Source organism: Erpetoichthys calabaricus, chromosome 1 (assembly GCF_900747795.2).
Source record: "Erpetoichthys calabaricus chromosome 1, fErpCal1.3, whole genome shotgun sequence".
Classification (NCBI taxonomy): Eukaryota; Metazoa; Chordata; class Cladistia; order Polypteriformes; family Polypteridae; genus Erpetoichthys; species Erpetoichthys calabaricus.
The window spans coordinates 308,297,208-308,324,336 of record NC_041394.2 but is presented as its reverse complement, the minus strand read 5'-3'; the positions used below and the strand labels follow the sequence as shown (position 1 = coordinate 308,324,336).

General features: G+C 40.4%; 1 protein-coding gene across 1 annotated transcript in view; it reads right to left on the bottom strand.

The window, feature by feature from the left end:
- tmtc3 (transmembrane O-mannosyltransferase targeting cadherins 3) overlaps positions 1 to 27,129 on the bottom strand; it is a 124,060-nt gene that overhangs the window by 24,291 nt on the left and 72,640 nt on the right. The window contains 4 exon segments of the mRNA XM_051931442.1: positions 10,570 to 10,673; positions 16,430 to 16,541; positions 25,347 to 25,467; positions 25,669 to 25,817. Coding sequence (XP_051787402.1) covers positions 10,570 to 10,673; positions 16,430 to 16,541; positions 25,347 to 25,467; positions 25,669 to 25,817 — 486 coding nt within the window.

The window sequence follows — 27,129 nt, the reverse complement described above, 5'->3', positions numbered from 1 at the left end:
TCTGCAATGAGCTCAGCTCTGTACAAAGTAACATGTAATGAGTTACATGGTGGGGTGCACTGTAGTTAGGGTTAGGGCTTTAATGTGCTTATTTGAAAAACAAAGTCTGGTTTTATTTTCATTCAATTAAATTTAATTTCATTTATTCTTGTCAAATGCACTTTACATACTATATACAGTATGCCCAACCTGGTATACGGGATTCTTAGTTTAAGACTCCATTCTCCTCTCTGTCAGCTGGACACTGGACTGATCACAGAGAAAGTGATCAATGATAAAACATGCTATCATGCACCCATATCGTTACAGTTCAATTATCTATGTTTATATGAAAGATTTAGCCCCTTAAACAGTCTGAATTCTCTCAGTCAGGAACTCCATACAGTTTTACCATTCAGCTACTTATAGGTTAGTAAAGTTGTTCTCATGGTTTTTTCAAAAATATTTTCAAATTGACATAGATGTAAGGAGTACATCAGGTGAGATGACTTGTTTGTTTGAGTACTGAGAAAAGCGCTATATAAATGTAATGAATTATTATTATTATTTAAGTATTTTTAAAACATTTGTTTTTATTCATGGTGGAATGGTGACTCTGAGGCTAGGGATCTGCGAAGGTTGCTGGTTCAAATCCTATAAATGCCAGAAGTGATTCCACTTTGTTGGGCCCTTGAGCATGGACCTTAACCTGCAATTGCTCTGTCTTGGGTATGACATTGACCTGCATCCAGCCCTGCAAGCAGGTCCTCCAACTTGCAGGGAAAACTTGGGGGTTGGTGGCAGGATTGCCACTCTAGCCACTATAAAACCTCACACTGTTCTACTCCATTCGAGCTAGTGTGGGGAGCGAATGTGCGAGTGACACGGGTCACGATAGCTCGCCGATTGGAGAAGATCATTTGAAACAGGAAAATGCCTTGCAGTCCACGCTTTCACCTACTCCACGTGAGCCGGGAACATCGGCTGTAATAGAGCCCGCTGCTTCACCTACGGTGCTCACAAGCAGAAATGATCTGTCCGAACTGAAGGTGATGATGATCGCTGAGCTCAAGCAAGAGATAAAGAATGATATAAAGAAATGCGAGAAAGCAAGCAAAAAGGCAAGTGAGAAGCTGTGACAGGAGCTGCAAGAGCTGCGGCAAAATAACAAAGACATGGAGAAACGCGTATATATCCGCTTTGAGGCGGCCTTTAATGGTATGCTGGATAAAATTGAGGAGCACATTCAGGAAAGCATGTCTAAACTGAGCACACTTGCCAATCAGCTGGAGGATGTTAAGCAGGCATTCACAACTCGAATTGAAATAGCCGAAAATCTAGCATCCACCGCTGATGGAAAAGCAACAGCTGCCAGTTCTGAATGCAAAAAACTCAGAGACAGACTTGCTGCTCTGGAAGATGGAAGCAGAAGGAATAATATTAGAATCGAAGGTCTACCTGAGAATCGTGAAAGTCCAAGCCCAGTGAAATTTGCAGCAGAACTATTCTCTAAAATAATTGGAGAGGACTTTAAAATCAAATACCGAGATAGCAGCAGCTTATCGCATACGCGGATCAAATACCTTTAGACCTAGGTCTTTGATTATCCACTTCGAGATATTATTATGTAAGCTAGATGTGATGGCACTCCTCAGATGCAAGCAAGAGATTATACCTGTATTTGAAAATAACCACATTCGTATTTTCCCTGATTTCTCTCCCGCAACAGCTGCTAAACGCGCAGCCTTCTACAACATTAAACAGTGGCTACAACAAGCTGATATCAAATACAGCCTCTTGTACCCTGCCAAACTGAAAGTGGATGTGCAAGGACAATACTACGTCTATTCCAGCAAGAAGGAAGCAGAAAAGGAATTAAGAAAGCTGATCCCGACACTTTTCTGAAACACAATAGTGAGTTGCATCCTGTCATGGCATGGCAAGGAGATATCACCTGCTGTCTGATCCACTTGTAATGATATGGGTATTATAATTATGCATCCTTTTCATTACTCAGACGCATTCTGTTTATGTTTTAATTACAGTTATAGACGTGTATGTGGAAGAAATTAACTTTTTTTTTTTTTTCTTACTACCCTAAAGGAGACTGTTTAACATCATACCCTTGGTTATTTGTTATTATTGCATTAAGACTTACTATGCTTATCCGGGACCACTTTCTAACAACATCCCCTGGGTTTATTATCTTATTACTTTAAGATTGCTGAAGATTATATTAAATATTTTATGCTTATAGTTTGTTAATGATTATGTTTTAGGCATATAGTATTTAGACTATATTGGCAATAGCTATCTCTACTTTTCAATCCTAAAACAACGCTGCGTGGGGGCTTGTTTTTGCTATGGACGTGCTCTGTCTCTAGTTATGACAGAGGAATGAGACTTTGTGAAGTGGGGTCCAGCCTCACGTGGGGAGGCAAAATGGGGGGGGTGGGGGGATAAGGGGGGGAGAGAAAGAGAGCAGGCTATATCTAATCTATCCTTTTAATTCTTATAATTATAACTACCAACATAACAATAGGCTGCATGGCAATAACTTCATGGGGAAATAGGAAATTAAGGTTAAAGCTGTCTTACTTCCAGTTAAGACTATAAAATGATATCAAAAACTCAGAATCAATATCTCAATGATGGGACAGTTAACTTTGTGAGCTGGAATGTTAAAGGCCTGAATCATGGATTAAAGAGAAAGAAAGTACTCTCTCACCTAACAGGTTTAAACGCTAAAATAGTATTTTTACAGGAGACCCACTTACTAAGCAAGGATCAGTTCAGTCTGCAAAAGGCCTGGGCTGGCCAAATGTTCCATTCTAGCTATACAAAGAAAACTAGAGGTGTGGGAATTCTCATACATACAACAGTCTCATTTGTAGCATCAAATGTAGTATCTGATCCGGAAGGGAGATATGTGATGGTCATTGGCAACTTATTTAACTGTAAAATGATTTTGATAAATGTTTATGCACTGAATGTTGATGATAAGGAATTCAAACAAAACATATTTGCATCCATTCCCAATATGAACACTCATATAATGGGCGGGGACTTTAATTGTGTTTTAAATCCACTCTTAGATAGGACTCCTGTCACAAGGGGGATGACATCTAACACTGCAAAGATAATTACACAGTTTGTAACTGACCACAACTTATCAGACCCCTGGAGGTTTCTGAACCAAAACTCAAGAACATATTCTTTCTACTCACCAGTACATCATTGCTACTCAAGAATAGATTATTTCTTTATAGATAATAATTTCTTGCCTACGATTAAATCTTGCAAGTATGATGCTCCCCTCCTTTAACCGTCACCTTATCGTGGTGGAGGGGTTTGCGTGTCTCAATGATCCTAGGAGCTCTGTTGTCCGGGGCTTTATGCCCCTGGTAGGGCCACCCAAGGCAATCTGGTCCTAGGTGAGGGATGAGACAAAGAGCGGTTAAACAAACCTCCTATGAAGAAAAACAATTTTGGACAGCGTTTTCCCTTGCCCGGACGCGGGTCACCGGGGCCCCACTCTGGAGCCAGGCCTGGAGGTGGGGCTCGATGGCGAGCGCCTGGTGGCCGGGCCTGCACCCATGGGGCTCGGCCGGGCACAGCCCGAAGAGGCAACGTGGGTCCCCCTTCCCATGGGCTCACCACCTATGGGAGGGGCCAAGGAGGTCGGGTGCAGTGTGAGTTGGGTGGTGGCCGAAGGCGGGGGACCTTGGCGGTCCGATCCTCGGCTACAGAAACTGGCTCTTGGGACGTGGAATGTCACCTCTCTGAAGGGGAAGGAGCCTGAGCTAGTGCGCGAAGTTGAGAGGTTCCGGCTAGATATAGTCGGACTCACCTCGACGCACAGCTTGGACTCTGGAACCAATCTCCTTGAGAGGGGCTGGACTCTCTACCACTCTGGAGTTGCCCCCGGTGAGAGGCGCCGAGCAGGTGTGGGTATACTTATTGCCCCCCAACTTGGAGCCTGTACATTGGAGTTTACCCCGGTGGACGAGAGGGTAGCCTCCCTCCGCCTTCGGGTGGGGGGACGGGTCCTAACTGTTGTTTGTGCGTATGCACCGAACAGCAGTTCGGAGTACCCACCCTTTTTGGAGTCCCTGGAGGGGGTGCTAGAGGGCATACCTTCTGGGGACTCCCTCGTTCTGCTGGGAGACTTCAATGCTCACGTGGGCAATGACAGTGAGACCTGGAAGGGCGTGATTGGGAGGAATGGCCCCCCTGATCTGAACCCGAGCGGTGTTTTGTTATTGGACTTCTGTGCTCGTCACGGATTGTCCATAACGAACACCATGTTCAAGCATAGGGGTGTTCATATGTGCACTTGGCACAAGGACACCCTAGGCCTCAGTTCGATGATCGACTTTGTGGTCGTGTCGTCGGACTTGCGGCCACATGTCTTGGACACTCGGGTGAAGAGAGGGGCGGAGCTGTCAACTGATCACCACCTGGTGGTGAGTTGGCTTCGATGGTGGGGGAGGATGCCGGTCAGGCGTGGTAGGCCCAAACGTGTTGTGAGGGTCTGCTGGGAACGTCTGGCAGAGCCCCCTGTCAGAAGTAGCTTCAACTCCCACCTCCGGCAGAACTTCGACCACATCCCGAGGGAGTTGGGGGACATTGAGTCCGAATGGGCCATGTTCCGTGCCTCTATTGTTGAGGCAGCTGACCGGAGCTGTGGCCGTAAGGTGGTCGGTGCCTGTCGTGGCGGCAATCCCCGAACCCGCTGGTGGACACCGGCGGTGAAGGATGCCGTCAAGCTGAAGAAGGAGTCCTACAGGACCCCGGAGGCAGCTGATAGGTACTGGCAGGCCAAGCGGAATGCGGCTTTGGTAGTTGCTGAGGCAAAAACTCGGGCGTGGGAGGAGTTTGGGGAGGCCATGGAGAATGACTTTCGGACGGCTTCGAGGAGATTCTGGTCCACCATCCGGCGTCTCAGGAAGGGGAAGCAGTGCAGTGTCAACACTGTATATGGTGGGGATGGTGCACTGCTGACCTCGACTCGGGACGTTGTGGGTCGGTGGGGGGAATACTTCGAAGACCTCCTCAATCCCATTAACATGCCTTCCAATGAGGAAGCAGAGCCTGGGGACTCAGAGGTGGGCTCCCCCATCTCTGGGACTGAGGTCACCGAGGTGGTCAAAAAACTCCTTGGTGGCAGGGCCCCGGGGGTGGATGAGATACGCCCGGAGTTCCTCAAGGCTCTGGATGTTGTAGGACTGTCTTGGCTGACACGCCTCTGCAACATCGCATGGACATCAGGGACAGTGCCTCTGGATTGGCAGACCGGGGTGGTGGTCCCCCTCTTTAAGAAGGGGGATCGGAGGGTGTGTTCCAACTACAGAGGGATCACACTCCTCAGCCTCCCTGGAAAAGTCTATTCAGGGGTCCTGGAGAGGAGGGTCCGTCGGATAGTCGAGCCTCGGATTCAGGAGGAACAGTGTGGTTTTCGTCCTGGTCGCGGAACAGTGGACCAGCTCTATACCCTTAGCAGGGTCCTGGAGGGTGCATGGGAGTTTGCCCAACCAGTCTACATGTGTTTTGTGGACTTAGAAAAGGCATTCGACCGTGTCCCTCGGGGAATCCTGTGGGGGGTACTCCGAGAGTATGGGGTACCGGCCCCCCTGATAAGGGCTGTTCAGTCCCTGTACGATCGGTGCCAGAGCTTGGTCCGCATTGCCGGCAGTAAGTCGGACCCGTTTCCAGTGACAGTTGGACTCCGCCAGGGCTGCCCTTTGTCACCGATTCTGTTCATAACTTTTATGGACAGAATTTCTAGGCGCAGCCAGGGTGTTGAGGGGGTCCGGTTTGGTGGGCTCAGGATTGGGTCACTGCTTTTTGCAGATGATGTTGTCCTGTTTGCTTCATCAGGCCGTGATCTTCAGCTCTCTCTGGATCGGTTCGCAGCCGAGTGTGAAGCGGCTGGGATGAGAATCAGCACCTCCAAATCCGAGACCATGGTCCTCAGCCGGAAAAGGGTGGAGTGCCCTCTCAGGGTTGGTAGCGAGATCCTGCCCCAAGTGGAGGAGTTCAAGTATCTCGGGGTCTTGTTCACGAGTGAGGGAAGAATGGAGCGTGAGATCGACAGGCGGATCGGTGCGGCATCCGCAGTAATGCGGGCATTGCATCGGTCTGTCGTGGTGAAAAAGGATTTACCAATTTTCTCAATTTACCAGTCGATCTATGTTCCTACCCTCACCTATGGTCATGAGCTATGGGTAGTGACCGAAAGAACGAGATCGCGAATACAAGCGGCTGAAATGAGTTTCCTCCGCAGGGTGTCTGGGCTTTCCCTTAAAGATAGGGTGAGAAGCTCAGTCATCCGGGAGGGGCTCAGAGTAGAGCCGCTGCTCCTCCGCATCGAGAGGAGTCAGATGAGGTGGCTCGGGCATCTGATCAGGATGCCTCCTGGACGCCTCCCTGGTGAGGTGTTCCGGGCACGTCCAACCGGGAGGAGGCCCCGGGGAAGACCCAGGACACGCTGGAGGGACTATGTCTCTCGACTGGCCTGGGAACGCCTTGGGATTCTCCCGGAAGAGCTAGAAGAAGTGGCCGGGGAGAGGGAAGTCTGGGCATCTCTGCTCAAGCTGCTGCCCCCGCGACCCGACCTCGGATAAGCGGGAGACAATGGATGGATGGATGGATGAGTATGATGCTATTGTTATTTCCGACCATGCCCCTCTGATCTTGGAGCTAAAGTCACTATGCCCCACACACTCACCTCATAGATGGTGTCTTAACCCACTTCTATTAGCAGACGAGAACTGTACAGAATTTATATCCAAACAAATCAGTTTCTTCCTAGAGACAAATACATCATCAGAGGTTTCTGCAGGAATACTCTGGGAAACTCTAAAGGCCTTCTTAAGAGGACAGATTATTTCATACCTTTCCCACAGGAATAAATCAGAAACCAAGAAAGTATCAGAACTAAAAAAGGTAATGGTCTACCAAGCCTCTAATGCAACTCCTGCTTGTTTCGGGGGCTTGACCCCGTAAGTTTCCGCTTCAGCATATAGAAGGCATGCTTGATTGGATGTAAACTGGATGACTGGCTTGCCTATTCAAGAATTTACATTTTTTTTTTTTAGCTTTGAATAATGCCTTAGCAGTATGTTATCATCTTGTTGTAGGATGAAGCATGGTTCAACAAGTTTGAAGGAATTAACTGGAACTTGAGATCAGATCAGATGTTTCTATACACGTCAGAATTCATTGCAACACTGGCGTTAGCAGTTTTATCAAAGAAAAAGATAAGCCATAACACCACCACCACCATGTATAACAGAGATGGTATGCTTTCGATCTTGGGCAGTTCCTTTTTGTCTTCACACTATTCTCTTGCCATCACTCTGGCACAGGTTAATCTAAGACCTTTTTCCAGAATTCTGAAATCAAGCCATCCTTTGCATGTGGTCGATTAGTGGTTTGCATCTTGTAGTGTGGCTACTATATTTCTGTTCATGAAGTCTTCTGTGGATTGTAGTTTCTGACAAATACACATTTCCTTCCAGAAGATTTTTTCTGATCTACCAGACAGGCATGTTCTTTACCATAGTGAGGATTCTTCGGTCTTCAGAAGTGGAGGTCTTCCTCGGCCTAGCAGTTCCTTTGCGATTATTGAACTCACCAGTGTGTTTTTTCTTCTTAATGGTATTCCAGACAATTGATTTAGGTCATCCTAAGGCTTCATGGTTGTATCAAATGGTTTTATTCTTGTTTTCAGCCTCATAATGGCTTCTTTGACCTTCATTGCCATAGCTCTTGTCCTCGTGTTGAACAATGTCAACTAAAGACTTCAAAGGCAGTGTGTAGATGAAGCAAGCTTAGGCATCTTATGCCTGCACTACTGAAGAAATGAAACACACCAGAGTAGACACAAACACAACTGTCTCAAACATTATGGTGCCCTGAAATGGGGGAAGCAATGTATAAAAAGTGTTGTCATTTCCACATGCCATGACAGAAATGTATGCAAATACCCTTAAATGAAAGTCTGCAAAAAAATAAATACTAGAACTGAAAATCATTCAGGCTGCAAAATTTCTGTTAGCCTAAGTCCTGAGCATTACTCGGGCAATCTTGAGTAAGCGTTATTTCAGAGCATCACATTGGCAAAGGCGTTGTTGAGTCTTCTCCGTTCACCTGGAAGTGTGATCAGTAATCCCCTCCACAGTAATGCCATCTCGTAAGAAATATTTTTCAGCAGCCCATGTGTTGCATGGTCTTGCTAGTGATACAAGCAGTGGTGTTGAGAAGCTTCTCATCAGCAGTGATGAGGAAGCGAATCTGTTCTCATGTGGTGAAACTGAAACAGACAGTGAGCCCGAAAGCGATTAGGATGAATCAAAAAGTGACTCTCACGTCTGGCTGTCTGTTGACCCTGCTTCAAATAAACCAGCACCACCATGTTTTGATTTTTGTGGGTCAGCCACAAATAAAAGTGGATGTTGACAGCCAAGATCCACTTACTTAACATGAAGTTATTCCTGGATGATGATGTGATCGACAGAATTGTTGTCGAGACGAATCATTATGCTGAACAGTGTAAGGCAAATAACTGTACACCTAAGCAGTTTTCCATTCAAAAAGATGGGAACCAGTAACTGTGGATTAAATCTGAGCATTTTTAGGCTTACTGATATTGTAAGGACTTGTAGTAAAACCTGAGCAGCAATGGTACTGGTCCAAGAACAAGAATCAAACTCATACCCGAGTGTGCTGTTCAAAAACTGATAAATCTGGAAAAAAAATCTGAAAAGAAACATGCTATGACTGATGCTGGATTGTGTCTTTCATTATACCATACAAAGGACTCATTTTGAGATCATATACTGTTTTTGCATCATAAGTAGTATTATTATTACTGTTATTATTATTATTCATCATTACTATTATTTTTGTATTATTAAACTTTTGAGATTTAATATAAAAATGTAATTATTTGTGCCAAAAAAAAATGCAACACTTTTTATATGTTTTTTTGGAATAAAATGCAATGCTAAGGCGGTTAATAGTCAGAAACTTCCAAAAGTACATATTAAACAGCTGTTTGGGGATGTTCGTATAGAATAATTAAGTTAAAGATTAAAAACGTATTACGTTTGAAAGGTTACTTATTTAATTGTTACTACTATTATTTTTATTATTAGTGTAGCACGTACTACTGTTTTTAAAAGAAGTGCTGAAAATTGTCTTTACCAACTGGGGTGCAAAGTTCCTTGAGTTTTAACATTTTCATGAAAATAGACTTCAGCTGGTCTTTTGTGATAATATATTGACACAGGAAAATGTCTTTCCATACGAGTTGCAATTTGGCAATAACCGCGGAGGTATTGATGGAAGTGCTTCTTTGTTTCGTGCTTTACCAGTAGTATCATGAATTGATGAATTATGCAGTTTATAGGAGTATACGCAGTGGAATATTGTTCCACAAAAAAGGATCCTGTACAAACAGCTCTTCAATCACTTTTCCAATCAATACTATGTCTACTCTCCAGCATGCACAAAGAGATTTTCCACATTCATGCCAAAATTAAACTGCTAACTCAGGTATTATGGGATACGGAAATGTGTTATCTTTTTCATAGCTGCTATTTTTCCCCCAGCAAAAGTATTATCAGTACTAACCTGTTCAAGCAGCTGTGAAAAAGAACTGAAATGGAAAGCAGAGGGTGCTTGTCAAGTGGAAAATGGACTTGTGCATCCTTAAAGAACAGTAAAACTATAGTAGAATGGAGGTGTAGTATTTCCTCCCTAGTATTTTGATCATGGTATTTTCTTATCCACATCTTTTAATCTCTCAGATATGTCTTTGTGATTTTAATAAATTGTTTTATTATTGATAGTTTCCAGACAAATACAGCACTTGACAGTTTCTGTTCACATGACTATTTTCTCGCCTTTCAAGAATCATTCACCCTTACAAGGAACCATCATGTTCGAATTCACTTGACATGGAAAATTACCAGATCATTCTGAAATATGTGAACAAGTAAATCCTACTAAGGTCCTGTGTGTGGGGAAAAAAAAGCTTTTAAGTGCTTTTCTTTCTATTTGGCAAAACACTAAAATTCATGGTTAACTGCAAATCATATACACTTAGTAATTTCATGTGTTAAAGGGGATCAATATCTTGCTCTGAACACACCATTTTGGAACCAAAAAATGCATTTTCACTTTCCAGCAAACAGCTTTATTAATACATTGAATGCAAAGTTGTAGCCGACTTTATTAAACAGCATGTGTCACAGAGCCTGTTATTAAGAGTCCAAGTACATACTTAAACATTTACTATACATTTTAATTAAATGTTGGTGGTATATAACAGAAAAAAATAAATAACCTTGATGGTGCAGAGATCTAGGTAATAATGACTTTAAATAATAATGTATTATTTAAAATTAACTGTAGTCCATTCAGTGTAAGGTGTAGCAAAAAACAGCGCAACACAAAGGTTTCTCTATCTGATGGGGATCCCGGACATGCAATTATAGCATATTATTTACATAACTCTGGAAATATTTTTATGATAAGAATAAATCATTGCTAAAAAACAAAACTGAATTAAATGCTGAATACCTGGGGCATGAGTGATTTTGCGACCATATATGCATCTTCAGCTTCTTTGGTATGATTTAAATTTTTGTATGTTCTTCCCACATTCATATGAGCACCAATATCATCTAAAAACAAAAATCAACAATTATTTTTGCTCATACTTGATAAAGAAACTCACAACAGGTATTCAAACAGATTTAAAGATTATATTTTTTAACCCTTCACTATTTCTCATCTCAGTAAGTTCTCGTGTGGTGATAAAATGACTATTTGTATGCACTATTATTTGCAATAATTTTAAACTGTGCATGTTTTTTAATGTAATTTAATACCATATTACTTAATAGTATGACGCAGTCCAGGGCTATTGGAAAATAAACCTGATCCACATCTCCAGTGCTCATTAGTCACCAGTCACACATTCATCCACTGCAGGATTTGCACGTGCATCACATTTCACTTCAGTTATTGAATGTTCATTGCAAGAAGAACATCTAATCGTTGTCATACATGCGCAAGTACCCACGCAGTGTACCAAATGCACCATATGGAACTTGGCAACTGTGCATCCACTCATTAAACCGGCTTGGGGGCACACTACAGGGAAACCATAGCGACACTGTACATTGTAGTGAATCGAGCGGAGGATAGATGGCAGATGCTGCCGGTAGGTCCAAGAAAAAGGACGTTGGACAAAAATAACAGATTGGTGTACAAAATACACCAGCATGAGTAGTTAAGGGTTAATCTTCAAAGACATGCCCTTTGCTATTGTATTATTAGTTCTTCTTGAGCAAGGCAGGGAAAAGATTTGGAAAGGGAAGTCCATTTCAGCTACAGAAAAAGTGCTGCATTTATTAAGTTAGGGAATAAAAAAAATATTTTTCAGCTGTGAGAAGAATTTTCTCATCTAACAAAGGCATTAATTCAGAAATTCATCCATCTGACTTGTTCGTTCAACTAGGGAGATAAATAACACAGTCACATCAAACTTGCCTTTTTAATGCTACTTTTATTTTGTCAATTATATTAAAAGATGCTTAGGCATAAAGAAAGTTATTTTAAATTACTATAACCACAATTAACAGGAGTTAAGCATAGTATTAGATTTCTTTCAGTCAGCTCACTTTTATAAGTGAGCTCACTTTTCAGTTGAAGAATGTATTGCTCCAAGAATAGTATTACTGTGACATCCGCTTGCAAAGTTACCTTAATTTATGCTGTTGACAAGAAGTTCTAAAATAAAATAAAAAATGTGAATACTAAAACTGTTTTATCAATACATAATTATTAACATCAGACTGACGTTGCTGAGGAGGCAAAATGGGAATTTTTAACCAATACGAGTCACAAAAAAACTTGACAAAATTATTATTTGTGATACTTTCCAGGCTACTAACCCATATAGAATTTGGTAATCAAGTGTTGCAGTGTTCAAATCTGCAAAATCGTCAAAATAGCACATACAAAATAAACAGAAAGCCAAAGTGATTGTAGATCAATGACCTCACAAGCTAAGTATAGTAATTTCTCCAGCAACAACAGCAAGGTCACATATCCTGCATTTGTCACAAATGTGCATTAAAAATGAGGCAAATATTCGTCATCAAGAAAAATAACAAAAAAAAGACTGTTTATATGCAGATCTTTGGCTCTTGTAAACAGAAATCTTTTGAAAAGTTACAAGCTGGAAAAGCAATGGGAAGTGCTTTTCAATACACAATGTCATACATCAATAGCCGTTACAAGGGAGTTAATTACCTATTTGTAAAACTAAGAAATATGTACAGAACCAAAATTAGAAAATGGTTGTCTCTGTCCAAATATTTATGGGCCTAACTGTATATAACTGCTCTCCTATCACATATGATTGCTGTAGTCCCAACAATAAGCAGCCAGCAATAATATTATTAGAATTTATTATCTTTAAACAATATCGCCATTCTGTTCTGAAATGTGGACTTAAAATGACAAAAAGGCCATATGTTTTTGGTCTATCCTCAACCTGTGCAATTCTGCTATTAACAATTTACTGCAGGCAAAAGGCATACTGGTACCAGACAGGCTTCCATTCCCAGCCAGCCAAGACAATACCTATGCAGAATCTATACTTTTCTTTGGCGTGCATGATTAAATTTCTTGAAGTGCTCAGTTTTTTCACCCGAACATACTAATAGTGCATATGAAAAGTGACCATGTATCGCTGGCATAGAATACTGTCTCTGCAAATTTAAACTGGATAAAATGGTTAAGAAAATGAATGGAAAAAAAGGAAAAATGTGGAAGAATAATTTTAGGGTAACATAGTATTCATCTTTAAGAAATTGCATAAATGGTTAATAAATGTCAGAAACAAGATAAAGATCAAGTGAAAAACAAAATATACACTGAAATATAAGAATTGGTTTAGGAAAAACCAGCAAGCCCGCGATTCTCAAAAGAATCGCAAATCCAAGAATGGCAATCACTTTCTGTTCCTTCCGCTACTTGGAGGGATGAAATATCATGGAGGGTGGGTGCGTCCTGGGAAAGGTCGTTTAATTAAATAAACATATTTGTACTAAAGCGGTTTCTTTTTGGAGCTGTGACTCATCTGCGCCTTCGTTTATTATTTTTATCCATGCAGTCTCTTTTTTGTTTCTACGGCTGTGTCGTCAGCGAGAAGTCGTTTGATGACAGCGGTGGATTTGCGTGCTGAAGTGATCATGGCGGCGGATCCGGTGCAGTGGTGTGGGCGGTCACGTTCGGGCGGCTGTACAACCTGGTGTGCACGCTTTACCTCAGGTTTAGTTCACAGGTCGTAGCCATGGTAAAGTTTTCATTTAATTAAATAAACATATTTGTACTAAAGCGGTTTCTTTGTGTGGGCACCTTCGTTCATTGTTTTTATCCATACGGGCTCGTTTACAGGTCGTAGCCATACGGGCTCGTGTTTGTATTACTAATCGTTGAGCTCCTTCCATTTGGAGCCTTGACTCCTTTGCCTCTGATGTGTCAGAAGCGCGTTGTGGGCGCGTTCGTTCATTGTGTTTATCCATACGGGCTCGTTTTATATTTCCGTTAGTTGAGCTCTTTCATTGTGGAGCCGTGACGTCTTTGCTTCTGGTGTGTCTGAAGCGCGTCGTAGGAGCCTCCGTGTATTGTTTTTATCCATGCAGTCTCGTGTTTTTTGTTCTGTGGCTGTGTCATTAGGTAGAAGTCTTCTACTGTTAGGAAGCATACTCCAACTTGCACACACTGACTGCTGGCACAGTGGATTAGAGCAGGTGTAGTTTACAGGTCGTGGTGTTTGGGCGCCACACACTGACTCTGGAAACTACGGGCTCGGTTTTGTATTACAAATCACTGAGCTCTTTCCATTTGGAGCCGTGACTCCTTTGCCTCTGCTGACACCGACTGCTGGCACAGTGGATTAGAGCAAGTTTAGTTTACAGGTTGTGTTGTTTGGGCACCACCTACTGACTCTGGGAAGCCGCTGGGTTTGACTCTGGGGCGCTGCGGCGCAGTGTGCATGCGCTTCAGTGCGTCCGCCGTCTGTGCATAAATTAAACTGTGGTTTAGTAATATAGATACTGAGATGATCAAGTAAATAAAGAATGTACCAGAAGAAATGCTGATGTAATATACAAAATGTACTGAAGGATGACTAAGAAATCAGCCGATGTCCTATAAACTAGAATGGACATTTGTTATATGCAGAGAAATTTCAGGGGTGGTGACTCATCTCAAAAGGTATAAGAAGAACCAGAATATAATATACTTTAATTTTATATAAATCATTTGGGTGTAAACCAACGTACCAACCAGAATAAAATGTACTGTATGCATTAATTGACACTGTATGTAAATTCAACAATTTATAAAATGAACCTCTATTCTTTGTTTCTCTGACCATGCTGTAACGGACTGCTTTTGAAGAATGCTCCATCCAAGGCATTTTGCTGAGAAGTAATTAAAAGATACAATTAACAGTTTTTCTCCTGCCTGATTACTGAATTGTGCTGTTAGAGGATGTTTCTTTCGACCACAAAAATAAACAATGTCAACAAGACCAGCTAGGCTACTTACTTTTATAAAGACAAGAACTAGCAAAAACAAATCCATACTAAATAATAAAAAAAAAAAATTAAAAAAGGATTACTAGGATGAAACCGCCTATCAATCAATTACCAAAGTGACTAAAAAGGAAACACTGCTTCCTAATTGTCCTTAGACATAAGGTTGTCAAGACCCTACAGCTCTACATTAAGTTTACCAACAAATACTCTGTTAATTGATCTATTACAAAACTGACAAACCAGTTTATGGTATAATTCCCTAAACTAAATAACTGCAAAACCAATTATTTTGCCTAGGTTGGGAAGCATGCACTGGTACAGCGTGCTGCCGCACCCACCACATGATGAAACAGACTGGGATCCTACGTTGGCAAACCCCCAGGTTGTCATGAGGTTCAGTTCCACCCTCCGGAAATGACCCTCTATCTGCCACAGTCAGGAGTTATGTCGGCGTCCCCTTGGCCTGGTTCAGCCACTTGGGTCCTCAACAATGAGGATCCTGTGAGACAGATCATCCTTGGGGAATCGCACTACTTTGCCACAGTGCCTTAACGGACGTTCCCTCACAATGCAGTTAATGTGCCTCATTCAGGACTCCATGAGCAACTGTTCATTCGACAAAGTCAAACCAGTGGTATCCAAGGATTCTCCAAAGAGACACAGTACCAAAAGGAGTCCAGTCTTCGTCTCAGGTCAGTGGATAGCATCCATGTCTCACAACCATATATCAAGACAGGAAGTCTCTATGGACCTTCATCCTTTTGAAAAGATATTGGAAGTGCCACACACCCCTTTCCAGTGACCTCATGACCCCCCATGCTTTCCCAATCCATCTACTGACTTCATAGGAAGAGTCACCAGAGACATGAATGTTACTGCTGAGGTAAGTAAACCTCTCAACAATGTCGACACTCTCTCCGCAGACAGACACACTGCTGATGGCTGTGCTTAAGAGGGCATAAAAGGCCTAGATCTTGGATTTTATCCAGGACACTAGCAAGCCCAGACACTCAGATCCCTCGCTCAATCTCTCGAGAACCCCAATCAGATCCTCCATTGACACCGCGAAGATCATAGCATCGTTGGCAAAGTCAAGATCAGTGAATCTTTCTTTGCCAACAGATGCCCCACAGCCACTGGACTCTACGACCTTGCCCAACACCCACTCCATGCAAGAACTGAACAGAGTAGAAGGTCCATGCAAGAACTGAACAGAGTAGAAGCAAGAACACACCCCTGACGAACCCCAGAATCAAATGGGAAAAATGCAGAGGTTCTGCCTCCACTCTGCACAGCACTCACAGTACCAGAGCACAGACTAGCCATGATATCCAGCAACCTTGAGGGGATTCCGCGAAGTCTCAGCATGTCCCACAGGGCAGTTCGATTAACTGAGATGAACGCTTTACGAAAATTATTTTTTATTGAATGACAGGATTTTAACCATTTCTTGATTATCTGAAGTTGGGCTAAACCAAAAAAAACTGAACAATTTACAATGTTGTATTTTATTAAATGTGCAGTTTAACAGTACATGTGTGAACAATTAATGGTTCACTTGAGATGCACATACAGTATGACTTATAAAACACTACTATCAAGAAGTACCAAAATGCCACAATTATGCTACTGTATAAAATGATTCAATTGTACCTATTTTAGCAAGGTTTTACAATAATTAAATGCTTCATTGTGTTTAAGTCGGAAAATAAGAACAATACCATTTGATATTCAATGTTAGTATCTGCATTATGTCTAGATTTTAAGAAAACAGATACAATACACATTGACAGTTATTTTAATCATTTACAGTTAGATGTTACCTGGTTGAACTCTTGTAGCTTGAAGAAAGAACTTTAGAGCTGTTTTGTAATTGTTCTGACTTTCCAATGCATGACCCACATTGTTCCAAAGCTTGGCATTATTTTTATTAACCTATGAAATGAATAGAGTGTTTGTGTAAAAAGAAAATTCACTTTATTTCACAGCTTCCCTTAATTATTTACCAAGTTTAAAGATTGTGAGGAGCAATAAACAATATAATATTTTTAGGACATACACTTTAGAATACGCACATCATTCCAGATTCCTTTAAATATATAACTTAATAATAAAGTCTAACAGAGTATAAAGAACATAAAATACAAAAGTAAATGTAAAAGTTTATTGTAATGTAGGCTATCTCTGAAATTATGGTTTACAAGCAATGCTCATGTAAACACTGATCATTCAAACATTATCCTATGAAATTACCTTATACATACTATTTTCATTAATCTACTTTAGAAATAACTCTTTGTTCCCTTTTTTGCACCTTGAGCACACTGGAATATGAATTTTATTGTACTTAACGTGTACGGTATAGCACAAAAATCTTCAACTTAATCAAACCTTGGATGACCAATTGCTATCTTTTTTGCATGCATACTATTTACACATTTCATAATGAGATTCTTACAAATTCTGCGGTGGGTTTGCACCCTGCCCGGGATTGGTTCTTGTCTTGTGCCCTGTGTTGGTTGGGATTGGCTCCAGCAGACCCCCATGACCCTGTGTTCGGATTCGGCGGGTTGAAAAATGGATGGATGGATGGATTCTTACAAATTTAAATAAGTTTTCACAGTCTCCAAAGTACTTAAACACTACTTGGTAGCACACTGCATGTGTCTATGGTTGTTTGTATGAGCAAAACCTTTCGAACGTTTTACCACAATTTTCCCTTAACAAGTTTCCATGTGTTCTCCCGTATTCTTGTTGAAGAGTTAATTTTAAAGTAACAGCTGTAATTCAAAACACTCTACATAATTTTAACCACATCCAGTAAGTCACCACATTATCTTTGTTTAAACTGAAAAGGTTCAACTATTGTAATCTTTCCTCACAACCCTGCAGTAAGACTAATCTATTTTCGCTGGACTTCTTCTACCACTGCTACCTATTTCTCCTAACAAGGAGACTAAAATCATCAATTATATGTTCAAATCTAACATTTTTACTTCCTACCTTAAATTTGTATTCATAAAATTTTAACTGCCACAAGTATGTTCATCCAATTTTGAATTCTGTCCAAGTCCAACTGTAATGATTTGGCCAGTTCCAGTTATCTGTGACTTCAAATAGTTTACCATTATTTGCAAACATAACCAGTTTATTATTTATATTCCACCACAAATTCCTGAGAATCCCCTTTAAAAGTATATTAGTGAAACATAGTCTAAACCCCTATTAGCTATTCATTAATATTCCTTGTTCTTTCCATGGGATGGTAATCCATTTTTGCATAATAGTTTCCATTAATTTTATCCATGATTCAATGGGTAATGCTGTTTTTTTTTTTTTCTTTTTTATTAAATAAGCATCAAGAGTTTATATAATGCACCCTGTGTTGGCTGGGACCGGCTCCAGCAGACCCCCGTGACCCTGTGCTCAGATTCAGCGGGTTGGAAAATGGATGGATGGATGGAGTTTATATAATGTACACTCAATTACTACCTTAGGCACTTGAAGATAAATGTCATCACATCCTGACAATTTGCTTGATTTCAGAAAAAGCATTTAAAGATTTAATTAACATTAATTAAAATTATTGACAAAAACCATTATGCTTCTATGCCATAATGGTGTATACTGTATATTCATATAAAAGTGACTTGTAAAAATATTTGGATGTTCAAAACAGGGTATTAATTTACTACCAAATAAATGAGAATTTCAATATAACATGCAGTGTTGATGCTATCACTGATGGAATTTAAATAACAGCGTGTAAAGCTTTAACATTTAGGAATGCTTCTAAAATTTATTATGTTCTTACATTAAGGTTGTCATTGATGGAATTGTGTATTTCAATAATCTGCTGTTGAATACATTTGTCAAATACATTTTAAGGCATTACCACTGAATGCTGACTTATTAATTCTCATCATAGCGGTGCACATACTGTAGTTTCAGAGGCTTCTCTAGGTCTGGAAACAATTGCACATTGTCGTTATTGTCATGCTTGTCCTAGGCATCTCACATTAAGGTATGATCGACAGATGCTGAGGACTATAAAGTACAACTTGAAAACCTTGTGGAAGATTACAGACATCCCATACTGAAAAAGTGACCTGCACAGCCTCGGACTACTGTGGAGATCTCCGGAGTTGTCTAATAGAGCTGACCATGGCAGGAAGCGGTGTGCACAGAGAGGAAAGCAGGGGAAGAGGGCTGGCATTCATGCGAGGCTAAAAGCAAATCCAAATAGACCGACCATCCCATCGCTTCTACTTGCTAACATTTGTTCCTTGGAAAATCAGCTGGATTATATATGGCTGCAACTACATATGCAGCACGAAGTGAGAGACTGCTGTGTTGTTGTTTCGACTGACATGTGGCTCCATAAAAACATCTCCAACAAACAACAATCCAGTTGTACAGGATAAGATCTTTTTGTTCTAACAGGAATGCAGAGAGCTCCGGTAAGACCCAAGGTGGAGTACTATGTGTATATATCAACAATGCATGGTGCAGTAACAGTGAAATTGTTGCAACTCACTGTTCACATCTGGTGGAATATTTGATTGTGAAATGCTGGCCCTTTGACCAGCCACAGAAATTCACTGCCACTCTGGTGGTAGCTGTGTACATTCCTCCCCATGTTAACACCCAGTAGGCCCTAAGCAGTTTAACAGTGCCATCAATGAGCTGGCGACTGACCATCCAGATATTTTTTTGTGGTTACTGGAGATTTCAGTCCTGTAAATTTAAAAACTGTTATGCCTAAATTCCACCAGCACATACTCTTTCCAACTAGAGGAACTAACACGCTGGACTTAGTGTACACAAATGTCAAAGAGGCTTACAAAATAGCCCCTCGTCCTTATATTGGAGACTCGGACTACATTTCTGTTATGCTTTTCCAGCATACAAACCAGTATTGAAATGCAACAAGATTGTACAGAGGCATATCAGAGTAAGTACTTCACGCCTTCTTTACATGCAGTGACTGGAACATGTTCAGAGAGACTGCCACATATGACGATTTTCCCATTGATATAAATGAGTACACCGATTCTCTTCTTGGTTATATAGAATGTCACAGTCATCAAAACCTTCACAATTCTGGCCAATCAGAAGCCATAGATGACCTCAGTGGTCCGGAAAGGGTTTAGAATCAGGGATGCTGCCCTCAGATCAGGGGACAAAGTAGTCTTCAGGCTCACAAGAACTGACTTCTCCAGAGACATCAAGAAGGCTAAGCTGAACTACGCAGGAATAATTGAGGAAACATTTTATGACTCAAGAGACACATTTGCCAGAATGGGCTAAAAAAATTATACCACAGGTTGAGGTCATTGATGCCTTCCTCCCTGACAGGCTGAATGAGTTCTGTGGCAGGTCTGAGGCACTAAATTGTACATCAGGGAAGAAAACCCCCACCAGTGGTGAGCAGGGGGCCTCATGTATAACGCCGTGCGTAGAACTCACACTATAACATGGCGTAAGCACAAAAGCGGGAATGTGCGTACGCACAGAAAAATCCAGATGCAGGAATCTGTGTGTACACAAACTTTCACGTTCTTCCACTACATAAATCCCGATCAGCATGAAAAGTAACGCACGTGCACGCGCCTTCTGTCCCGCCCCAACTCCTCCCAGAATTATGCCTCTTTGAATATGCAAATCGATATAAATAGCCTTCTGTGAAAAGACAATGGGAAAAGCACGGGGGAAAATATAAGAATTTCAGCGAATACCAAGTGGAGGCAAAGGAAAAACGTACTATTTGTTGGTTTAAACAGTGGTATAATCAACAAAAGAAAGTTGATCGAGTGACATAGTGTCAGAGAAACTCGAAAGCTCAAGTTCACAAAGTCGCACAGTGCCCGAAATAAAAAAGAAATCTCATATCAAAGTCGGCATGAAAAGGCGACTCACAGCGGACCGTCTGAGTGTCATATGAAAGCTTATTAGGGTACAGAGGAAAAAAATAGGCACACAGTGGGGAAAAAAGCATGAAATGTCAACTTTAATCTCGAAATTTCCACTTTAATCACGTAGTTTATTTTGTCATTAAAGTAAAACATCATAAACTTCATCTTAAAATCATTTATTTTACTAGTTTCTCAAGTAGCACGTTAAATGCTTTGTTCTGTGTTTGATCTTCTATGTGCTCTATGTGTATGAATCACTACGTGCTTCCGTTCTTTCTCTTTCTCCGACAGGACACAGAATCCATTACATTCGTGATATTACAGCTCTCTGAATAATTAAAATACCGAGATGTATACGTGATATCTTTTTCATGATGACAGGAATGAAAGCATGTTATTAAACATGGGAACACGGTGGCGCAGTGATTGTTCATATCTCACGCAAGAGGCTTGCTGCGCCATGCGCGACCTTCGATGGAATAATTTATTACAGAAGTACTGTCTCTTTCAAACGTACTAACCTCCAATTCCTGTCCTTACTTTTCTTTCTCCAAATACCCAATCGCCACACAATCAGCTCTGTAATAGACGTTAAGCCATCTGTAAGCTTAGAACGCCGATTCTTCAAAACTTTTAAGGAACATTGAAATATCTTCATAGTACATGTTTAATTATTCTATCCGTCTATCCTTCCAGTGTTGCGTCAGCACCAGCAATAATACATCACAAGGCAGGAGCTATCCGTGAACTTGCTAGCGCTGCGGCACTGTGTCCTCACATGTTTAATTATTAACAATACAGATTATTTAAATGAAGTTAAAGTTTTATCTGTATACTATAAGCAACATATTTTGCTGCATTTCATCTTAAAAATGATATCGTCATCATATATAAATACGCGCTTTATAAAGTGGCGCAGGTTGTGCAATATTATAACTGTAGTGCAAGTTTACAGTGGGGTAATTGTACTTATAAGTACAAACAGTTCTACAAGGAGCACTTGATGGACTGACTGAGTGCGTTTATAGTTCTTGGGATGAAACTGTTTCTGAAACGCGAGGTCCGTACAGGAAAGGCTTTGACGCGTTGTGGCTGAGGTAGTGTATGCTTGAAACTGTATACCGATAATTCTCTTTCTGATCAGCTGCTGCTGTGATTCCCCACTCAGATACAGTGATATAAATACTCTGAGTGGTGCAGTGAGAGTAATATGGAAAAAGATGATCCGCTGTGGCAACCCTTAACGGGAGCAGCTGAAAGAAGAAGAAGATGCAGTGAGCGTAACAATGCTAAAGCAGTTATGGTATTTGGAATACTATGGCTATTCCCTGGACCGTTATATTGCTACAGGTTAATTACAATCAGATGCATTACACTAATAAACAATATGCAGTTAATTTCAGTGTATTTATAAAACCGCGTCAGGAATGTGGGTCTAAGAAAGAAAGGGTGACCACACAGGAACAGTAGCACTTCTTTGGCACTGGGTGCCGCCAGTCTGCAAAATCGAGCGGAGAAATTGCGTACGTCAGGGTATGAGGTACCGTGGAAATGTGTGTGGCTTTACGGCAAGTTTAGGTTTTATACATCGCTATTTGAGCGTGGAAACGTTCGTATGCAACGTTTCTGTGCATACGCACTGTTTATACATGAGGCCCCAGGTGCTTAGATTGTGTACAGCTGACATGAGGAGGACATTGAGCAGCTTCAATCCACATAAAGCTGCAGGACCTGATAATATACCTGATTGGGTGTTAAAAGACTGTGCTGCCAATTTAGCAGGTGTTTTTTACATACATCTTTAAAATCTCCCTTCATCAGTCTGCCATCATTGTTCCTGAGCCCAAGAAAAAAAAACTGTAACCTGCCTCAATGACTTCTGCCCTGTAGCACTGACCTCTGTCATAATGAAATGTTTCAAATGACTAGTAATGGGTTGCATTAAAGCTAGCCTCCTACCTTCACTGGACCATTTATGCTTCGTGTATCTTGCCAATCGGTCCACAGATGACACAATCACACTCCTATACAGTGGTGTGAAAAACTATTTGCCCCCTTCCTGATTTCTTATTCTTTTGCATGTTTGTCACACAAAATGTTTCTGATCATCAAATACATTTAACCATTAGTCAAATATAACATAAGTAAACACAAAATGCAGTTTTTAAATGATGGTTTTTATTATTTAGGGAGAAAAAAAATCCAAACCTACATGGCCCTGTGTGAAAAAGTAATTGCCCCCTTGTTAAAAAATAACCTAACTGTGGTGTATCACACCTGAGTTCAATTTCCGTAGCCACCCCCAGGCCTGATTATTGCCACACCTGTTTCAATCAAGAAATCACTTAAATAGGAGCTGCCTGACACAGAGAAGTAGACCAAAAGCACCTCAAAAGCTACACATCATGCCAAGATCCAAAGAAATTCAGGAACAAATGAGAACAGAAGTAATTGAGATCTATCAGTCTGGTAAAGGTTATAAAGCCATTTCTAAAGCTTTGGGACTCCAGCGAACCACAGTGAGAGCCATTATCCACAAATGGCAAAAACATGGAACAGTGGTGAACCTTCCCAGGAGTGGCCGGCCGACCAAAATTACCCCAAGAGCGCAGAGATGACTCATCCGAGAGGTCACAAAAGAACCCAGGACAACGTCTAAAGAACTGCAGGCCTCACTTGCCTCAATTAAGGTCAGTGTTCACGACTCCACCATAAGAAAGAGACTGGGCAAAAACGGCCTGCATGGCAGATGTCCAAGACGCAAACCACTGTTAAGCAAAAAGAACATTAGGGCTCGTCTCAATTTTGCTAAGAAACATCTCAATGATTGCCAAGACGTTTGGGAAAATACCTTGTGGACTGATGAGACAAAAGTTGAACTTTTTGGAAGGCAAATGTCCCGTTACATCTGGCGTAAAAGGAACACAGCATTTCAGAAAAAGAACATCATACCAACAGTAAAATATGGTGGTGGTAGTGTGATGGTCTGGGGTTGTTTTGCTGCTTCAGGACCTGGAAGGCTTGCTGTGATAGATGGAACCATGAATTCTACTGTCTACCAAAAAATCCTGAAGGAGAATGTCTGGCCATCTGTTCGTCAACTCAAGCTGAAGCGATCTTGGGTGCTGCAACAGGACAATGACCCAAAACACACCAGCAAATCCACCTCTGAATGGCTGAAGAAAAACAAAATGAAGACTTTGGAGTGGCCTAGTCAAAGTCCTGACCTGAATCCAATTGAGATGCTATGGCATGACCTTAAAAAGGCGGGTTCATGCTAGAAAACTCTCAAATAAAGCTGAATTACAACAATTTTGCAAAGATGAGTGGGCCAAAATTCCTCCAGAGCGCTGTAAAAGACTCATTGCAAGTTATCGCAAACGCTTGATTGCAGTTATTGCTGCTAAGGGTGGCCCAACCAGTTATTAGGTTCAGGGGGGCAATTACTTTTTCACACAGGGCCATGTAGGTTTGGATTTTTTTTTCTCCCTAAATAATAAAAACCACCATTTACGAACTGCATTTTGTGTTTACTTGTGTTATATTTGACTAATGGTTAAATGTGTTTGATGATCAGAAACATTTTGTGTGACAAACATGCAAAAGAATAAGAAATCAGGAAGGGGGCAAATAGGTATACAGTGGTGTGAAAAACTATCTATTTTACCTGGAGAAAAATAAGGGCTATACCAGGATTTTGCTTATTGACTTCAGTTAAGCTTTTAATACTATCATCCCACAGCAGCTAATAGTGAAACTTTCTATGCTCGGATAGAATACCTCCATTTTGCAACTGGATCTTGGACCGTGTCAGAAATACAACAGATAGTATGTGTTGGCACCAACATATCACACACCATCAAAATGAACACGGGGCTCCTCAGGGCTGCATGCTCAGTCCATTGTTCTTTACTCTGCTAACACAGCACTGTACTGCCAAATCCATCACAAATCAACTCATTACGTTTTCTGATGATACAACAGTATTAGGAATCATCAGTAATGAAAATGAAACAGAGAAGAGGTAGAATAGTTAGTGAGCTGGTGTGAGGACAACAATCTGTCACTTTATGTCAACAAGACAAAACAGTTGATTGTGGACTTCAGAACAAAGGCTGAACATCCCAGACTGCATATTAGTGGCTATGCCGTAGATAGGGTTAGCAGAACAAAATTTTTGGTTGTGTACATCACGAAGGATCTCTCCTGGACTCTCAAAACCATACACCAGACCAAGAAAGCTCAGCAGAGGTTACGCTTAATTAAGAGGCTGAAATAAATGAGAATCCCTCCTCCAATCCTCACCATCTTCTACTGTGGCACTATTGAGAGCTGCATCACATCGTGGTTTGGAAACTACAATGCTTCAGACAGGAAGACTCTGCAATATGTGGCAAGGATGGCTGAGAGGGTTATCAGGGTCTCTCCCCCATCCACTGACAACTTTTTTTAAAGGACAGATGCAAGATGAAAGCCCACTTCATTGAGAGGAACTCCTCACATCCGTCTCATGAACTGTTTAATCTCTTGCCATCTGGTAGGAAACATCGCTCCATAAAATCAAGAACAGCCAGAATGTAGCTTCTTTCCACAGGCAAATATACTGCTAAACAATTTGTAACATGCACATAACAAGCCAGTTTTTCGACATTTTTTTAGCCACAGTACTGAGACTGACTATTTTATGTAAGTTGGTTTACTTTTTTGTTTTTTTTTCCCTTTTCACACATTTTCTGGTCTTGAGTAACACAATTTGGTCACACTGTAATTTACATTTGGCTGAAATGACAAACTTGAACTTGATGTATGCATGTATTTGTTGTACCTTTAATGCAGACATAAACAATGTATATTCAGACTCCCAGTCCCAATTTCTGTGCATGGTTTTGACAGCGTGCGTAGCAATCAGAGCTGCTATACCAATCCACATTATTTTTTTCAAGTTACTAAAACAAAACAGAAAAGAGAAAATAAAATTTACAATACTAAGTATACATTTTTAATGACAGTTTAATAAATTAAAATAATGCCTTTAAAAAAAAAAAAAAAAAAAAAGAATTAATTTCTTGAAACTTGATTCTCAAAAATGTATACACTGTCTTAATTACATTGCGTATTTGTAAATGAAAATTAGCAAAAGTTCTTACCAGGTGTATGCAAGCTTTTTCCAACCATGTGCTACTAATATACAATAACCCATACTGGGAACATACAGGACTCTCTCTGCCACCACAAACCCAACTGGAAAGAACAAATTTGATGCAGGAATAAACGGCAACACTAATAAAGACAATGCCTAAAAGAAGAACATGGACATATAAGATACATTTTGATTGAATCATACAAACACTTTAAAAGACTAAATCAGATGTAATGCATTGTATGTATATTATCTTAAATGCTTCTATTTTTTGCAATTATTAATACTACAAAACTTAAGCTTAAGTATTTAAGAGCAAATAAATAAACAGAAAAATGCTTTAAAAAATAGTACCTGAAAAGCTTAAACTAGCTCAAACATATGACATAGAATTTTTCATTTTACTTTTATTAACCAATTTTATTACCTATAATCAAACTATTTCATAATACATTTTCCTCCAATTAGATTTTATTTGACCGGCTTTGTTTTTAGCCACTTCAGAGTTTACAAAGAATAGTAAATTTAAAGCACAGACATGTTAGACGTGTTCTCTGATAAGAACTTCACAAAAAATAATGTTGAGCTTTTTTCAGCTCTCTGCATTCTAATTCAGATATCTATAATTAATAATATAAAAAAATGAAGAAAATGTAATTACACATGCAACCTTCAACTCTAGGTTAGTTTAAAAAAAAAACAAAAAAAAAAACACACACACACACAAGCGTATATATAGATTTGTCTTACTTCAACAGCAAAGCAACCAAAATAGATGCATTTTGAAATAAAGTTAATACAGGTTTGTTTTTTCCCTAATTAAAAGAAGTGTGTTATATAGTAACTAGAATGGTGTCAAAACATTTATTAATTTTACTTCGATATTATCAACTCCTCTGCAGAATAAGCTCTGGGCAAGGAATACAAGTAGCCAGGTCTTCCTTACTCAATCTGAATGTGCCCATTAGTCATTTTGAAAACAAAGTTTATACAAAATATATGGTTTTCAATTTTCTGCATTTAGTATTAAACTAATGTCAAACAAATACAGCCTGGTTTAAATTGCTGCATAGATCTATAAGCAGTGTTTGATATTAACAGACTATGATTCTATTCTTAGGAAAAAAGAGTCAAACATTAAAATAATAAACTTAAGAAGAAAAATCACATTAATGCTATACATGGCCCATAAAATCTAAACTATTGTATTCATATAGTTTATAATAATGTTGCTGTTTCGTCTCATGGGTCAAAAGTGACCCTGCTGGTAATTGTTAGACCACAATAAGCTGACAGGTAAAAGTCAGTCTTAAATCAGCTTTTTTTTTTTTGGATGAATGCCTACATAAATGACTCTCTCTGTGCTGTCAGAACTACAACAATCTGAAAAGAATCATCTTTCACGCAAAGAATACACACATACATTCTCAAACCCATTGTAATTCAATTTAAGTTCACTAGGGGCCAT